The sequence below is a fragment of the Macrotis lagotis genome, chromosome 2 (assembly GCF_037893015.1).
Source record: "Macrotis lagotis isolate mMagLag1 chromosome 2, bilby.v1.9.chrom.fasta, whole genome shotgun sequence".
Lineage (NCBI taxonomy): Eukaryota > Metazoa > Chordata > Mammalia > Peramelemorphia > Peramelidae > Macrotis > Macrotis lagotis.
Window position 1 is genome coordinate 113,648,821 of NC_133659.1, and position 18,827 is coordinate 113,667,647.

Consider the following 18,827-nt stretch of genomic DNA (forward strand, 5'->3'; position numbering starts at 1 on the left):
AAATAATGAGGTTAAATTTTGAGCAAGACATTTTTCTATCCAGGAGAAGTACACAATGAACTGTTCAAATTTTAGGAGTAGATATGTTATTGAATTTTCAAGCTGAAATAACCTTAGAGATTACTATCTATTTTAAGCTCTTCTTTAAGAGATGAAATATCAATAGACACAAATCGCTTAATGATTTCCTGGAGAAAAAAATGTCTAGAATACAATTTCTTGGCTTTCAATTCAGTGTTTTTATTACTAGACAAGCCTTTGGACATTGCCTAGCCCAGAGTTCTGCTACTTAGTACAGAAGTAAATAAGCCTGTCCAGACAGACAACAGATATCTATCCTCACCTGAACAATGCAGAAAGGAAACTCTTAATATCAACCAGGCAGGGTTGATGTAGTTCACTGTTTTACCCTCATTACAAATTCTGAAAAGACAATTTTGAACTGCTAAAATAAACTTTAGGAAGTCTTTAAAAAAGATTTTAAACCACAATTAACTATAGAACTTGTACAGATGGCAATTAGAAAGAATTTACCACTGGACAAATATAGCTATTATTCTAAGGAATTTAGAATTCAGAAACCATGTAAAGATTTTAGGGTCAGAGGATAGCAAATTTTTTGGTTACAAAACTGATACAATCATTTACTGTTCAGAACAATTTGTATTTTTTATCTTTGAGAACCAAAGAGAAGAAACATACAGCTCAAAGAGATTTAGCATTCATTTGCTCCTCCATTTCTATTCACAATATATAGATACTTCAGGGGATAGGATTAAGATAAGAATGAATTTAAATTAGAATGGTAGAAATCCATTCAGGTGTAAGTATTAGTTTTCATATTTTAGCTATATTTATCTGATAATTTGCTAGGGTAAGATGGTTCCATTTAAAATTTATTTAAGGGCAAAAGATCACTGTAACAAATAATTCACCAACACAGTAAAAATACTGCTTACCATATAAGAAACAGGAGCATATTTCCTGTTCAGGGATTCCACCTCTTCTAGGACATGATTATATACCGACATCATTCTTCTTTCATATTCACTATCAGCATGCAATGATCCTGTGGAACCATATTCCTGAAAACTGAAAAAAAACATCCAATCAATCAGCAAATTGATTAAATACTATATAATAAGGCAGAGGTGTCAAACTTATAGGCTGCATATGGCATGGGAGTGAAGAATAAACCAGATAAAAATGTTAACTAAATGTTTAGTAAAAATAAATAAAAATTTCTAATAAATGTGAAAACAGCAGGTATCCATTTCTACTTGAGTTTAATACCATTACTCTAGGAGATAGAAAGATGTATAAATTGCAGTTCCTACCTTCAAGTGGTCTACAGTTTTATTGGAGAGACAAAATAAAATATGCAACAATAAACTGTGCTAACAATACAAGACAATATAGAAATGAAATATGATAGATTCACCTCGAAAATACAATAGTAATTCATATAATGAAAGAATCAACATGGTATCCAGGGCAGAAGGTAGGACTTAAATGTAGCTACTGGGGCAAGGACTCACTAGTCAGTAAGAAGACAAGAAAACTGGGAAGCAACCTGGCAGAAACTAGGTATAGACCAATATCTATATTGTATACCAAAATAAGCTTCAAATGGGTACATTACTTAGACATAAAGGAAAAAATAATAATAATAATAATAATAAACTGGAGGAGCAGGGATGAAATTCCTGGTAGGGCTATGAACTGAGAAGAGTTCATGAAGAGATAAAGAGGGTCACAGAAGCTAAAATGAGAAATCATGATTTCATAAAATTAAAAAGTTTTTGCACAAACAAAAACAATGCATCTAAAATTAGAAGAGAAGCAAGTTCGGTTGTTTCAGTCGTGTCCAACTCTTCATGACCCCATTTGGGGTTTTCTTGGCAAAAATAACAGTGATTTGCCACTTCCTCATCCAGCTCATTTTATAGATGAGGAAATAGGCAAACAGGATCATATAGCTAGTAAGTGTCTTGAGGTCACATTTGAACTCAGGGAGATGAGTCTTTCTAATTTCAGACCCAGTGCTATATATATCTACTGTTCCATCTAGCTGCCCACTAATAATTAGAGAAATGAAAATCAAAAAACCTATGAGGATTCACCTGAAAAGATTAGCAAAGCTGACAAAAGTGATAAGTAAGATGTTGGAGGAACTATGGAAAAACAGGTACATTAATGTACTGTTGATAAGATTTTGTCAAGTCTTCTGGAAAACAATTTAGAACTATAAGCTATGCCCCCAAAGTTATTAGATAACAAATTTCTTCTGACCCAACAATATTAATACTTTGTCTAACAGGTCCTAAAGAGTTGAAAGAATTAAAAGGAGTCACGTTAAATATAAAAACCAAAAAACCCCAACACATGTATATTGCATATGTGTGCTTAAAATGTATGTATATGTAATAAACTTTTTCCTGCACTATTTTATTTTTATAGCAGCCCTGATTGCAGTAACAAAAATTTGAAAACCAAAGAGGTATTATCAACTGGGAAATGGCTGAGCAAGTTAGTACATATTACTGTAAAAGAATACTATTGTGCTAATTAAATAATGAAGAGGATGATTTCATCAAAGATATGTGAGTAGACTTATACGAATGGATACGGAGTGAAATGAAGAGAACTGGGAGAACAATTTATACAAATAACATCAATCTTGTAAAAGTGAACAAGCTGAAAATACTTAAGAACACTTAAATTAAGTGACCAGTCATGATTCCAGAAGACAGATGATGAAGCATGCTACTCATCAACTGACAGATTGGCTCATACAGAATGAGATAATAACAACAATATTGTACAGACATTCAATCCATTTAAAAAGTCTTAGGAACTTTGATCAATACAGTGATAAACTACAATTCTAAAGGAGTCATGATGAAAAAGGTTATCAATCTCCTAATAAAGATGTGATATTCAAGAGTACAGATTAAGATATGTATGTTTTTGGACATGGTCAATGCAGAAATTTATTCTGCTTGCTTTCTCGGGGGCAGAGGGGTGGGGGTGGGGTGGGATGGAGATGGAGTAGAAAGGAAGAAAGGAAGACAGAAGGAGGATAATATTTCAGGTAGAACCTGAATTGGACAGTTGAGGAGCCAGCGTAGATAAGAGTAATGGGTCTGAAGTTAGGAAGACTCTTATTTTACCTCTTTCTGAGGTAAAATCTGGTTTCAGACACTAGCTGTGTGACTCTGGGAAGAGCACTTCATCATTAATTTCTTCTGTTAAATGAGCTGGAGAAGAAAATGGCATACTATTCTAGTAACTTTGTCAATAGAACCCTGAATGGGATCATGAATGGACAACCACTACTTGAAAGTACTGAACAACAAGAAGACTTGAATTTGGCCTTGAGTAATGATAAAAGCTAATGTGTATGTAGTATTTTAAGGTTTGTAAAGTGCTTCATCAACATAATTTTTCATTTTATCCTCATAACAATGCTGTGAAATATTTATCACAAATATTTTTCTTATTTTACAGATAAAGTGAGGCTCAGGGAGAAATGACTTTGGTCATCCAGTTAGTGAAAGAAGTAGAATTTAAATCCAACATTTTTTTCATTCCCAGGCACTTCCAGCTATTCTTATATTAAATGCTCCTGAAGCCATCATCTCCATTTCCCTTCCAATGCAGATGAAACCAGCTTTGGTTCAAGACTTGCATGACCCCATTTCTAAGCTATCTAAAGACAAACTAAGCATAAACCATCTGGTTTCTTTTTCTTTTTTATATTTTTTCTGTTAGAATGTAAGCTCCTTGAAAACAAGGTCAGCCTAGCTTTTTTTTTTGTGTCTCCTGGTATTTAGTACAATGCTTGGCACAGAATAAGTACTTAATAAATGCTCTTTCATATTACTTTTGAAGAAAGGAGTAAACTTTGGTTAGATGGGAGGATAAAGATTGTGTGAGTGAAGAATGAGGGTGAACATTATCCAATGAATATTTGCCCATTCCTACCACCATGAACTAACATTTATGCTGTGGCATTTACACAGCACTTTAAGGCTTGCAAAGCTCTTTATAAGCATTATCTTATCTTATCCTCACAACTATCCTGGGTGTTATCATCACCATTCCCAATGGCAGACAGGTAACTTGTCCAGGGTCAGATGGTTGCTAAATCTCTGAAGTCAGCTTTAAATTCAGATCTTTCTGATTCCAAGTCCAGCTGTCTCTCCATTCAGGAATGGAGATATGAAATGGTACAAGTTTGGGAGACAATTGAGCAGGCAAACCTGGCTGGAATAAATGATTTCAATTGGCAATAGAGGAATATTAAGTTTAATCTAACCCCCCCCATATTTTTTATCAAAAAAATCTTAAACTTAACAACCATCTTCTTACACTCTACATTGGGTTCAAGGTGGGGAGGGTTGAGTACAACACTTGTAGGTAACATGTTAACTTGTTATTGATAGTAACTGATATATAAATGCCACCCATCAATTCTGTGTATAATGAGAGAACACACAAAGATTCATTTATACCACACAATTTTTTTTTTTAGATTTTTGCAAGGCAAATGGAGTTAAGTGGCTTGCCCAAGGCCACACAGCTAGGTAATTATTAAGTATCTGAGACCATATCTGAACCCAGGTACTCCTGACTCCAAGGCCGGTGCTTTATCCACTACGCCACCTAGCCGCCTCTATACCACACAAATTTTAAGGAAAATTCTAACACAAAACCAAAGTGATGAGACAAAGGGCCACTTGCCCACTAGATCTAGTGCACCTTGCTGTTTCTCCTCAGTCAACCTCCCAAACTGTGTTGTGTGCATCTTGGGACAGGCTAGCTAAGATGCCAGTGACAGCTCTATCCTGTGTCATCACTCCTCAACTGGCTGAAGGAGTATAGCTATGCTAAGGCATGGGACTCCATATGTCCTCATCTGGGCTCAAATTCTTGGCTCTATTTTAAAGGACCAGTACAAAAGGGGATGGCTTGAGACAAGAGGTCCTGCTCATTCTCGAAACTCCATTCACAAACATGAAGTTCTACTCTCTTCCTACCAAAAAAAGAAAAATAATGTAGCAGTTCAATTCTGCTGGAAGTTTACTTTGATAGAAGACTGGTCTTCTTTATGCCCTAGGTCTGGTCACAGCTAATGTACTCACACCCTGAATGGCCTAAAAAGCTTTGCCTTTAGGAGTCTGGTCAATATATTTCAAACCTAAATGTTCTTAAACTAAATTAGTTTGGGAAATACTGTTCTGTGGCATTGCCAAAGAAGTTATCTTTTCTGTTTCCTTCTCCCTCCCCAACCAAGGAAGCCAAGACAAAATTAATAAGAATGAAGAATGGGAAAAGAGGGACAATAGGAACTAGTTCAGTCTCCCTAAATATGCAATAAAGTTATAATCAATTTTTATTTGTTTTTTCCCCTGACAAATTCATTATATTTTGTTTTTCTAGATACATTATTGGAAAAAACCATGAGGTAAGAAGTAGATAATAACACTTTATAACTGCACCATGTTCATAAGAACATAGAAGTATAGATACAATGAACTTATGAAGTCACTTAATCCAACTTGTTCTTTTTATAGCCCAAAGGATTTAAGTTTTAAGTGACTTGCTCAAAGTTATATTGACAACATGTATGAAAAGTATTTATTTCAACCCAGGATGCCTGATTCTAAATGTTTTAGGGATTTTTTGATTTAATTATTTGTAAGGATTCAAATAGTCCTTCTATAAGACTCAGTTCCTTTTTTTTTTTTGAGAGTCACTATGTCTAAAAATTCATCTTTATATCTGATTATTAACTTCTTTGAACTTAGATAAGCTGATCCTTGGACAATGGATATAAAGTTTTATGTTGGGTCCATCAATGTGAAATATAGAAGCCAAATAACTTGGCTGAATTGTACTAATAAGTATCATTTCATGATAAACAATTCCATTATTGAAAACACATGTATTCGGAAGCAGCTAGGTGAATAGAGCACCAGCCCTAGAGTCAGGAGTACCTGAGTTCAAATCTGACCTCAGCCACTTAATAATTGCCTAGTTGTGTGGCCTTGGGCAAGTCACTTAACCCCATGGCCTTAAATAAGGTTTGAAGGATTTCTGACATATTTCTGACAATTTCAGTGATAATTAGATGTTACCATGGGACAATAATACTATATTTTATTTTCATTTATGTAGCAGGCCTTGAAATTTAAAAATGTCATTTTGCTATTGGCATTTATATATTTCAAACTGAAGACAATGATAAGAATAATTTAGTGATAGTGTTGCTGATGAGTTGTTAAGAGGCATATCCAACTCTTTGCGACCACTCTTGGGTTTTTATTGGCAAAGATACTAAAGGAGTTTGCCATTTGGTCTCCAGCTCATTTTCCAGATGAAGAAACTGTGGCCAACATGGTTAAGTGATTTGTCTAAGGTCACACAGCTAGTAAATGTCTGAGGCTGGAATGGAATTCAGAAAGATGAGTTGTACAGGTTTCAAGCCCAGGGTTCTATCTACTCTGCCATCCAGCTGCCCCTAATTAGTACAATTCAGCCAAAAGAGACAACCTTGGAGTCAGGAAAGTCTATACTTAATTCCTGCCTCTGACACATATTGTGACTTTAAGCAAATGATTTAGATGTTCAGTTTCCTGGGAGATTATTACTTTATAGAGCTGTTACTAATAATTGTATTGGTAGAGGAAATTGCTTAAGCTGGAGTTCCCTACACGAATGAAAGAGGCAACTTGGAAATGTGTAAAATATAAGATACAGAGTTAAGAACATCTGGGTTCAAACACTGTATCAGATTCTGGGCACACAACCACTGCTCTGAACCTCAGTTTTTCTCAATTGTAAAATGAGGGGCAGAGGTGGATTTGTTATTTTATAAAGGCCTTTCTAGATCTAAATCTATGATTCTACAATACCTCCAGGCTCCCCTCAAACCCTGCTACTCTTCCAAAGGACCATGACTTTAGTCAAACTTCCTCCTCCTAAGGAGGAGAAGGGAAGGAACTAAGTATTTGAACAGGATTTATTATGTGCTAGATCCAGTGCTAAGTGTTTTACATATATCTCATTTGAACATTATTACAACCCTCCAAGATAAGTTGCTATCCCCCCCAATTTTACACCTGAGGAAACTGAGGCAAAGGGAAGCCAGTGACTTTCCCAAAGCCATACAGTGACAAAGTTTGAGAGGCTAGATCTGAACACCAGATTCTCCTGAGCCTAAGTCTGGCTCACGCAGCCTCAGCAGCTCCCATCTCAGGGAAGCAGGTACTTCCAGGGCTTCAGTTTGGCCCAGGAGACCCTGGGCCACCTCCATTGGTCCCAGCAGGGGACCTGGAAGGTCTGGGGGTGGTGTAAAGGCCAATCAATCAAGAAGTGCCTGGTATGCTGTACCATGCTTTAGGAATACAAAGCCAAAAGCCCAAAGAGCTCAGGTGTGGTCTGGAATACAATATATCTGCATATAAGTAGATATCCAAGTAAATACAGGGAAATTCCAAGGGGAAAGAAGCCAGATGTTGGAGAGGATGGGGCCAGGGTGCTTGCTGGGGTGCCCTAAGAGGAAGAGTGAGCAGGTGACAAGAACTAGCAGGAGATGGAAAGTCTTGAGTAGGGACAGCAACATCAAGCATGGCAAGCCCATGAAGGCTGTGAAAGGGAGCAGCGTCAGTCTGGGAAGGTCCACTACAGCCAAATCACAAACATTATTAAATGGGAAAATGAAAGAGTTAGCATCTGATCCTGAAACTTTTTAAGCAGAGAAATGATGTGATTAGGTCTAGTTCTAAGAAATATCACTTTAGCACTGACTGGAAGGGGGAAGGAAGGTTTTTGCAATAACTCAGCTAAGAAGTGATGAAGAACTTTGGTGAGAGAGGTGAGAAATGTTGCAGAAACAGAACAGGAAAGATTTGGCAACAGGAAGTTGGACCAAAACAGAAGTTTAAGTCAACAGCAAGGACATATTTAAGGTGAAGAATGAGGGAGTACAGAAACTGAACAGTCAGAGAGCATGGGAGACATAGTTCTTTACTAATAGATGGGAAAGGGGCAGCTAGGTGGTACAGTGGATAGAGTATTGGCCCTGGACTCAAGAGGGACCTGAGTTCAGACACCTGACACTAGCTGAGCAAATCACTTAACCCCAATTGCATCACCAAAAAAAGAAGGAAAAAAGACTAATAGATGGGAAAGGTTATGTCATTGAAAAGTGAGTTTAAGAACTGCTTGAAATTAAGCAGGGCAGGAGGTAAGTAAAAATGGATTGCACTTATATAAGAACATGAAATAGTTGACTGCATAAAGGCAGTAAGAATTAGTATGACTAAATGAGAATTAGTCTAAGTGAATGAGGCAAGAGCACATAAGCAATGAGACACAATCTGAAGGTCAACTGGTGAAGCCTTATTATGTAGTGATGGGAAGTCAATAACTGAGGTAGAGATGTTGAAATTACTGACGATACTCATATTCTTTTTTGAGAAATTTTAGTTTGCAACTTCAATTTTAAATGCCTAATCCAAATCATAGAATACAACAAAGACAAAACATCGCACAGGTTCCTATTATTCAGGGAAGGAGAATTTTAACAAAGAATTCAAATTTTCTTTTTTTTTCTTTTTTTGTTTGTTTTTGCAAGGTAATGGGTTTAAGTGACATGCCCAAGGTCACACAGCTAGGTAATTAAGTGTCTGAGGCTGGATTTGAACTCAGGGTCTCCTGACCAGGGCTGGTGCTCTATCCACTTCACCACATAGCCACCCCTCAAATTTTTTTTTGATTTGGAAAGCTAAAGGATGTGTTTCAAGCTAAAGCCACAAGAGTATACTTAACTTGATTTTTTAATATTAAAGCTTTACCATATGGTAGATATAAACACTTCCATTAGACTTACCTTGCTGATTCTGGATCCAAAATCAGGGCTTCTATTGCATGAGAGATCAGCAAACAACTCTGCTGCTGTCTAGAGTAACATTAAGGATTTTTTTCTTTTTGTCCAAACCTGCTGATCTGTGATTTCATTGAAAAACTCTCCAGTGAAGGAGGTTTGTAACTCATAAAAAATGGTCATGCTATCACTCAATATTAAAGGAATACATTAAAATAAAGAATTTCATTATGAAATAAAAATCATAAGCATTTTAAGCTGGCAGGAAATGAGTTTTGCTCAGATGAGTCAACTTTTAAGAGATTTACTGGCCCTGGGCAAATTGCTTACGATTTTCTGAGCTTTGGTTTCCTCAGCTGTAAAATAGAAATAATCTCATAGGGTTGTGATGGTCAAATGTGTCTGTACATATGAAGCATATGGTTATAAAACATAGCATTCAGCCCAATGATCTAATTTTACAAACGAGAAAGCTAAGTTTCAAAAAGATTACATCATTCAATGTTATAAGGCATTTGAGAGACTGAATCTTTTTTTTTCTTTTTTGTAAGGCAATGGGGTTAAAGTGACTTACCCAAAGTCACACAGCTAGGTAATTATTAAGTATCTGAGGCTGGATTTGAACTCAGTCCTCCTGACTCCAGAGCTGGTTGGTTCTCTTGTCCACTGCACCACCTAGCTGCCCAGAAAGACTGAATCTTAATGAGTGCTCTAGATTTCTAAATCCCATGCAAGCGCTCATTTGGAATATATCACATTTTCTTCCTGGATATATGAAAAGTCAGTATGATAATGAAAAGTTTCAGTAATACTGATAGGAGCAACATCATCATTCTCTCAAAATAAAACAGGTTAGGGAGCTATTTTCCTTATTAAGAAATATAGGCCGAATAAATAGAAATTATTCTAACCTTAGTTTACAGCAAGGGTTAACCTTTATTATGTCATAGACTCCCTTCTCATAATAGCATTTTAAAATAACTGAAGGGATGTTTAATTTCTGTTAGAAGTTAGTGAAAATAAAAACGCAATTTTCTCCACTCAAGCTTACTGCCTCCTTGAAATCTTTGTACTCACCCCTTAGAAGTCCATGGAGCAGGTTTAAGAATCCCTGGTTTAATCATACATTTATATATTCTACAACTTGATGCACAGTTAACTCAGAAGTTTCAGGGAACAATGATGATTAAAGGATAAGAAATGTTGGATCTTTAAACTTAGAGATCTAATGTTAAATCTATGATCTTATATACTAAAGTTTTTAGTATGAAGTAAAGAAAGCAGTAGAGATACAAAAATGGCTTTCTAGAAAAAAATTTAGCCTTTTGTAGTAGTTTAAGGGACATGACTGATTATCATCAGAAAGAAACATACTTAGGATTCTGACTCCCCTTTTTAAAAGTCCTCAATAAGAGAACAAATTCTCTTATATTCCTAAGGCAGAACTTACTAGAAATAATACCTATTATTTTAAAAATGCTATGCTCCTTTTGATAAGATACATATGTTGTCAAATAAGCATTATCAAACAATACTTAGCATATAAAAGAATGTTTTAAAAGTACAATAACTTTGGGGCCAGCAGGATACAACTCAACGTTCCTCAATGTTGCTGAGTCTGCATCAAAAGATGCTTGATAAAGATCCTCATAACGAGAAGCTAGGCTTCGGAATTCTTCCATAGACTGTTTCATCTATAAAGAAAGAAAAATGCAATGACAACAAAAAATTTGTTATGTAAACAAGAAAGCCAAAAGAAATAAAACCCTTCATATATATATATATATATATATATATATATATATATATATATATATATATATATATATATATATATATGTTCTGGTGAATGTTTAATTCTTAGATCATTTACTTTTAGAAAGTTTTAAAGCAGAATGTTAGCTAAGCATTTTTAAGAAAGGCAAAAAAGTGGAGATGGCATAAATAATAAGTACAATAATCTACATATGAAATAATTATATTATATATGATGTAAAATATTTCTTTCTTTGGTTATTTTACAACTTAAAATAATTTAATGCTTCCTAAATTAAATCTCCACATCCATTAAGTGAAAACAATCTTTCATCACTAAGAAGTTAATGCTTCATTATCTTTATAGAATAAAAAGCACAAAACACATGCACATCTACTTTTTCCACATGAAAGTATTTTCCTTTGTGAAAATCTGAAATAAAAAATTTGCAAAGAGACAAAGGAAAAAGAACATACTAGGCAATTGTAAGCAATAAATAGACCCTCTAAACTTATTTCTAGAATAAAAGACATCACCAACTGGCAAGCAAAAATTTTTTTACCTTTAAAAAACCTTCAAGAGGGAAGCTCTTTTTGGCCTCAAACACTTAATATTTATCTATGTGACCTTGGGCAAGTCACTTAACCCCATTGCCTTACAAAAAACAAAAACAAAAGAAAAGAAAAAACATTGCAAGATAAACCTATTCAAGGAAAGAGCTGAGACATGCCTGGTTGGAGATGCGGCCACATCTCTGAAGGTCATTCCCCAAAGTCATGGCTATGGTTGTAGCAATAGCAGGTGGAGGACTTGTCTTTAGGCTATTACAAGTGCAGAAAAGTTGAGAAAAGGCCTGCAGAAGGTCAATTCTGAGTTTTACAAACTCACACTGAAAACTCAAAGGATTCAATGGTGTGCTGGCAGCCTAGAAAAGTAAATATAAGTTTAAGACATGAGGTAAACCATAATATAACTGTTACAGTTCATGCAATAATAATAATGAAGAATAATCCAAACCATGATAATTTAATTTCCTTGCAGATGTATAAATGCCTACATTTATAAGGAAGAGACCTAATGTAAAAAAACAAAGTTTCCTGAAATAAACAGGAGACATTATTATCCTAAGAAATATGGATCTGAATGAAATATGTGAGACACTCCTCCATTAAAGATTGGGTATGATGTATAGGAAGAACAGGTAGCAATCTATAAGGAGCCACAACATATAAGGTATGATTTGAGGGGTGATAGAGGTTGTAGATATTAAAACTTTTTTTCCTTATCTACCTGTCATGATATAGCATCATCTCTTACAAGTGGAACTAAAATTCATTTCACTAATCAGTAATGGTAGGAAATATAAAAATTAAAGACGAAGGGTATCTGAGGAAGGGTGTCCTTAGGAGGCCATTGCTAACAAGTACAATCACCAACAGAAGATAAGTTATCTTCTCCCCCCCTAGAATGGACTCATTTGCCAAACTAGCTAGCTAATGAGAAGATCCAAAATCTAAAGAAGAATAAAATTTGATATAGATAAGTTTAAAAGTGGATGTGTATATCTAAAGAAATGAAAGGTAAATACCAAGACCAGAGTATAAATTGACTAAGGAGAGCAGGGCCAGAAAGATGAATGACCCAAGGTGAGTGGCTTTGCCAGCTGGGGCAGGAGGCATCAAAGATAAATTTCATTTAGGTATGATCTGAATTAGAACAGCATCTCACATATGGCAGCCAAAACAAATATTTATTGATTTGGTCTATGTAAATAAAGTATATCTCAGGGATTCACCTGTTCTCCATGGTATGAAGGGCTTACAATTCTCTGGTGATATTACTGGGATACAAATACAAATAAGCAATATTCTTTTTTTGCAATAGGATCAAACATCTAACTTCAGGACCCTAGAAACAGGATATCATACTGTCTATTAAGTAAAGTACAATAGATTGAAGACTGCATAGCTTATACTTTAACTTTCACAAACTGCTCTCCTCAGATGCTAATCTCGGCCTCTATAAATTCAACCAATTCAACAAGTATTTATTTACTAAGTGCTTATCACACATAAAAGACAGTGCTAGATTCTGCAAGAAATATCACTGAGGGGCGGCTAGGTGGCACAGTGGATAGAGCACTGGCCTTGGAGTCAGGAGTACCTAAGTTCAAATCCAGCCTCAGACACTTAATAATTACCTAGCTGTGTGGCCTTGGGCAAGCCACTTAACCCCATTGCCTTGCAAAAGAAGTAAAAAAAAAGAAAAAAGAAATATCACTGAAGGGATTCAAAAGATCTCATTGAAAAAATATGGCCTTTAACCAATAAGGGACAGTCCCTCAACTAGAAAATGGATAATAACATCTCTTGAAGGACTGTTGTGAAATAGGGGACAGAATCTAAAAAGGGGTCTTTGCATAGGTTCTCTTAAGACAACAGAGACCCTTGATGAAAACTTCTACTCAATCTAGATTTTAATTTTGCATAAGTTTAGATAAAACTGTAATTTTCAATAGGTTATAGAATTAGGATTCAAAATTACCTAGAGAAGCAGAATCAGTTATATAGTTGAAACTAATAAAATGAAAATTAGGATAAAAATGTGGAGTTTGAAAGCACTCATGTAAAAAACATCTGAGAATTTAGATTACTATACACTCAAAAAAAAAGATACAGTCTTGGGTTAGGTAATTATAAGTATAATATCTAGATCAAAGTAAGGAATAATCCCACAGTACTGAACTTTTAGAGGCAGCAAGGTGGCTCAATGGATGGAGTGCTGGGCCTGGAGTCAGGAAGACCTGAGTTCAAATGGCACCAGACACTTAATAGTTATGTGACCCTGGGCTTAACTTAACCCTATTTGCCTTAACCTACTGGAGAAGGAAATGATAAACCACCCCAGTATCTTTGTCAAGAACACCCATGGATAGTATTGGCATGCTATGTAGTTCATGGAGTCACAAAGACAAGACAATACAACCAAACAACAGCAGCGTAACTGCACCTATGTACTATAGCAGCATTATGTCCAGTTCTGGAAGTCGGAATTAAAAGGCAAACTAAAACATTTTGAGAAAGGGATTGTGTTGGTTGGATTCTTTAAATTATATCAAATGAAGAAATGCTGAAAATAAATGGACATGTTTAACCTGGGGAAACAAAGATTTAACAAAGAAATGACAATTGTTTTCAAATAGCTGAAGAGTAGATATGTGGAAAGCAGAATAAACTTATTCTGTGTTGCTCCTGAGAATAAAGAAGGATAATGATCGATCCTGTAATTTCACTGGTAAGGAAACTCCAACCCATGCTAGCCATAATCTTCTCTGCCTGGAGCAAGGGTGAGGAACATCCAGGCTACAGGCCCAAGAAATCACTTGTCTGGTGTTGCCAAGGTAACTGCAAGGAGGATTCAAAATTCAATAAATCTAGGAGCTTTTTAGGGGTGAATTAATAAAATCTTTGACCAAATATAGCAGTCTAATAAGTTTTTGGTCCTTGGCACAAAAAAGGATCCCTACCCCTGGTCTGGAGCATTGAAAAGCTAAGTGATTTTCCAGCACCATGGAATCAGAGCTTGAACCCAGACTTTCCTGGCTTTAAAATTAGCTCTTTTTCTACTATGCCATGCCACAGAGCTAGGACCAAAAGATGGGAAATGACAAGGAAAAGTGAAAAATTTGATAGGAGAAAATAACTATTTCCAAAGGTATGAGCTTTCCTCAATAGATGTGTTTAGGCAGAAATTAGGTGGTCACTTATTAAAGAGAATCCAATTTTGCCTTAGGATGAAAATCAGACTGGGAACACTACCTTGAAACTCCCTTCTAATTTTCTGAATCCTGATTCTGAATTTTCTTATGAAGAGTTTTCATTCAGTCTATGCTTAAATCAATTAATTAATCTATCTAACTAAACAGTTATATAATATTTCTAGTCTGATTTATTAAAGAAACCCAGGGCTTAAAAAGAATGTTAGAGGATAACCAGGTCATTGCTTATTTGAAACATGAATCCCTTTTATAATATTCCAGATAAGTGACTGCTTGAATTCTAAACATTTTAATTTAAGAGCAGTCCACAGGTTTAGCTTATATGAAAGATTATACTTCAAAAGTATGTGCCTACTTCATTGAAATGGCTAGGATTAGTGTTATTCAAAGTACTTGATGTTATTTCTAAAGAGAATTTTGCAAAACAGAATATATTAATTGATAAAATCATCATTATGTCTCAAGTCCTTGGTCAGCGAATTTAGGTGACCTTCACATACTTAGTTTTCTATTTTTCTAAATGCTTTCAGTAGTAAACTTATTGTTCCCTCAAGTACAATGGATAATAATATCTCCCTTGAAGGATTGTTGTGAAACTCAAATGAGATAATACTTGTAAAGCACTCAGCAGAATACCTGGCACATCTAAAGACTCTTCAATGAGAAACATGGTAATCTTTTAACAGATTATAAATACATTCCCAATTTCCCCTTTTCTGAAACTGTTGTTGAAAAACCAATCATATGACATTAGAATTGGAAGGAACTTTAGGGATTAATTAGTTGAAGACTACATTTTATCTGAGGAATCTGAAATCATATGTGAAGTCATTTGTCTAAAATCATGAAGTTAGCTGCTGCCTAGATAGAATGAGTCTCCTGAATATCAAAAGAGCTCACATTTATTTTATTCATGTTTCCCCTTTTTCTTTTTCTTTACAATATTTTCTTGCCAGGCCACTAGGAGGTAGGGAATAGAATACAGTCAGGAAGATATGATTTCAACTCAAACTGATTTACTATCTGCATGACTCTTAGAAGTCACTTACTTGGGGTGGCTAGGTGGCACAGTGGATAGAGCACTGGCCTTGGAGTCAGGAGTCCCTGAGTTCAAATCCGGCCTCAGACACTAATTACCTAGCTGTGTGGCTTTGGGCAAGCCACTTAACCCCATTTGCCTTGCAAAAACTAAAAAAAAAAAAAAAAAAAGTCACTTAACTGCTATCTGCCTCAGTTTCCTCAGCTGTAAAATGGAGATAATAACAATCTTCAAGGATTGATTGTTAAGGATGAAATGAGACATTTGCCAAGTGCTTAGTATAGGGCCTGGCACAGAGTTGGTGCTTGTTTCTTTCTTCCCCTCCCCCCCTTTTTTTGAGGGGGAGGTAAAGCAATGGGGTCAAGTTGACTTGTCCAAGGTCACACAGCTAGGCAATTAAAAAGTGTCTGAGGTCATATTTGAATTCAGGTCCTCCTGACTCCAGGGCAGGTGCTCTATCCACTTTGCCACCTAACTGGCCCCTCCCTCCCATAAAAAAATAACAAAATCCAGAATTTTTAACATTAGCACATCTGTTAGAATGTTTATGAGAAACTAAAAAGCTGAAAAATACTTCAGGATCTGAGTCAAAGCAATAATTAGAAAAATTTTTTTCAGTGACCTAATTTCACATCACTGTCAATATTATGTACAATGAATAACAATTGTTACCATTACATATGTTCAAGAAAAAATCCTTTTGAAAAAGGAATCATTTATGTCCATATAGAATACAAGTTATTATTAGGTGAAAATAGCTAATAAGTAGCTTTACCAATGTAGACATATCCCCAAGAATGTTTCCCAAATATTGGGGAATTAAACACCTAGAGTTCAAAAAAGCCTCCTAACCCTGAAAACTTGCCAACTCTAATTGTTTTGGCAGAAACAGCTAAAACTCAGTCACTTTCACAGATGTGCTAATAAGGACATGAATGGATCTTTCATTAATTGGGATGTAAACAGGGCTTTGCTCTAATGAATCAAATAAGATGTTTAATAGAGAGCTGTTCAAACTTTTAAATGCTAACTAAATAAATATTATTATTATTATTATTATTATGCTCCTTTCAATTTATTTTTTGCTCTTTAAGTAAGAGACACGAAGGTTCCACAAATCAGGATTTACAAAATGAAATCAATAAATATTAATTTCAAATTTTATAAAATAATTTTTAATAAAAATTTCTTAAGCAGATCAAAAAGGTACCAACAAAAATTTCAATTCATAACTGCCTCCCTATGTTGTTATTCTATTTCACATTTTTCAGTGTCATTATATAAAACAATTAAGAAATTTTCTGCTCTACATAAGTTACACAATACTACTGTAGTTCTGTTTATCCTGAAATAATAGTTCTCTTTACTGAGAAAGATTGATTTTTTTTTACTTTCATTATTTGATTCTTAATCCATTTTCTGAATATCTAGCCAGATTAGATTGTTAAATTAAAATTCTTGGTCATTCAATAGAAATAAATGAATTGCTAAATACCTTTTAAAATGTCACCCACACAGCTAACCTTTATAGAACAGATAATGTACTCCTTTCTTCAATCAATAATGAAAATAAAATTTCAAAAAGTATGGACTGGAATAAAAACCATGTTCTTCCATTTTCACCTGTCAGAGCTTCTAGGTAAGGAAATACTATGTATTCTCCATCTTCTGATTGCTCCTTTCCCACAAGACTCCATCTTCTTACTTCAGCTTGTCCCCTGTGCTTGGAATGATCTTCCTCTTCACCTCCACTTCCTGGTTTCTCTGACTTTCTTCAAATTTAAACTCAAATCCCACCTTCCACAAGAGGTCTTTGTCAGTCCCTTCTACTGATATTGAGTTCCTTAATATTACCTTCCATTTACCCTATAATTCTCATTCTCCCCTTGACCCCTCTTTCTCTCATTCAAACATCTAATTGGCTGTTATTGTGGCAAATAGTCATTATTACTCAAGAACAGCACTATGACTAATAAGTTTTCTAGTTTAACATAAAGAAAAACAGTTAATGCTTCAGTTAAAAATGGGAAGGACTGTTTTGCCAGATGATGAATTCTAGGCTGTCCCCCCCCCCATATGGTATTTTCTTCCTCAAGTCCGAGGTAAAACCCCACCTTCCATGAGAAACCTTTCCCAATCCTCCTTAATTCTAATGCTTCCCCTCTGTTGATAACCTTCTGCTATTTATCCTGATTATAGCTTGTCAGAACATCATGGGGCCATATCAACTCTCCTTTAAGGATTGTAAGCTCCTTCAGCACAGGAACTTTTTCTTTTTTACTTTGCATCAGCAATGCTTAGCATAGTGCCAAGCACATTATAGGCCCTTGATAAATATTAACTGATTGTTTAGGTCTATACTGGAATTCTTTTCAAGAATTTTGAGGAAAGGAAAACAGAATTGGGTATAGGGTTAGCCTACATGACCTGAAAGGTCTCTTAACTGTAAGATTTTGAAATTTCTAGTTATTAATTTTGTTTGGCTCTTTCTTCATTAATTGTAAGATGACTTTGTTTTTTTTAGGTTTTTGCAAGGCAGTGGGGTTAAGTGGCTTGCCCAAGGCCACACACACAGTGTCTGAGACCAGATTTGAACCCAGGCTCCTGACTCCAGGGCTGGTGCTTTATCCACTACGCCACCTAGCCACCCCTCATTAACTGTAAGAAAAGATAACTAGAATAAGCTATTTCCAGTATTTTGTCTTTCCCAACAGGATACCAAGCATAGGTAGATGCTTCACCAATGGAGTTTGCTGTTAATAATACTGTTAATGACTTGGGTAAAGTGCTGTGTAGCAGAATGCTAGAAGGGAGGACTGTTACATGTTTTCCATTCAACCCTATACACATATCTGGCATTCTTCTGACTTGCTCTTAAAATAATTACATAAACTTTGATTCCCTTTGCATGCTTTAAAAGGGGATTCATTATCAATATTCTACTAAATAGTAATATAAATGAGTATAAAGTTGATAAATAATAAATTTCATTCTTATTCATGTATAAGTAATTAAAAATTTATTAAACCAAGTCTTTGGAAAAGGTAATTAAAAGATAATTCAAGATAACTGTCTATTTTCACCTATGCCATCATCATTATAGCAAAAGAGACTTACTGTTAAGGATGCTATCCCTTTGTGGTAGAATTTTAAAGATTCAGCAATGCAGGAAAGTGCTGAACTATAATCCTCTTCTTGCAACCCTGTAAGACACTGCTCTGCATGGGAGAATTCCTTCAAACTGTTTAGCCAAAAGTAGAAATGTTCTGAGGCTACCTGAGTCAGCAGACTTTGATAAAGTTCTCTGGCCATGTCATGATTACCCTAAGAAAGGACAAAAAGGAGCAAGTGAACATTCATA

The 18,827-nt window shown here is 35.3% G+C and overlaps 1 protein-coding gene across 1 annotated transcript in view; it reads right to left on the reverse strand.

The window, feature by feature from the left end:
- INTS7 (integrator complex subunit 7) overlaps positions 1–18,827 on the reverse strand; it is a 95,981-nt gene that overhangs the window by 15,829 nt on the left and 61,325 nt on the right. The window contains exons 13-17 of the mRNA XM_074222612.1: positions 18,584–18,790; positions 11,380–11,574; positions 10,484–10,587; positions 8,900–8,968; positions 960–1,092 (exon numbers count right to left, since the gene is read on the reverse strand). Coding sequence (XP_074078713.1) covers positions 960–1,092; positions 8,900–8,968; positions 10,484–10,587; positions 11,380–11,574; positions 18,584–18,790 — 708 coding nt within the window. The remainder of the gene's footprint in view (positions 1–959; positions 1,093–8,899; positions 8,969–10,483; positions 10,588–11,379; positions 11,575–18,583; positions 18,791–18,827) is intronic.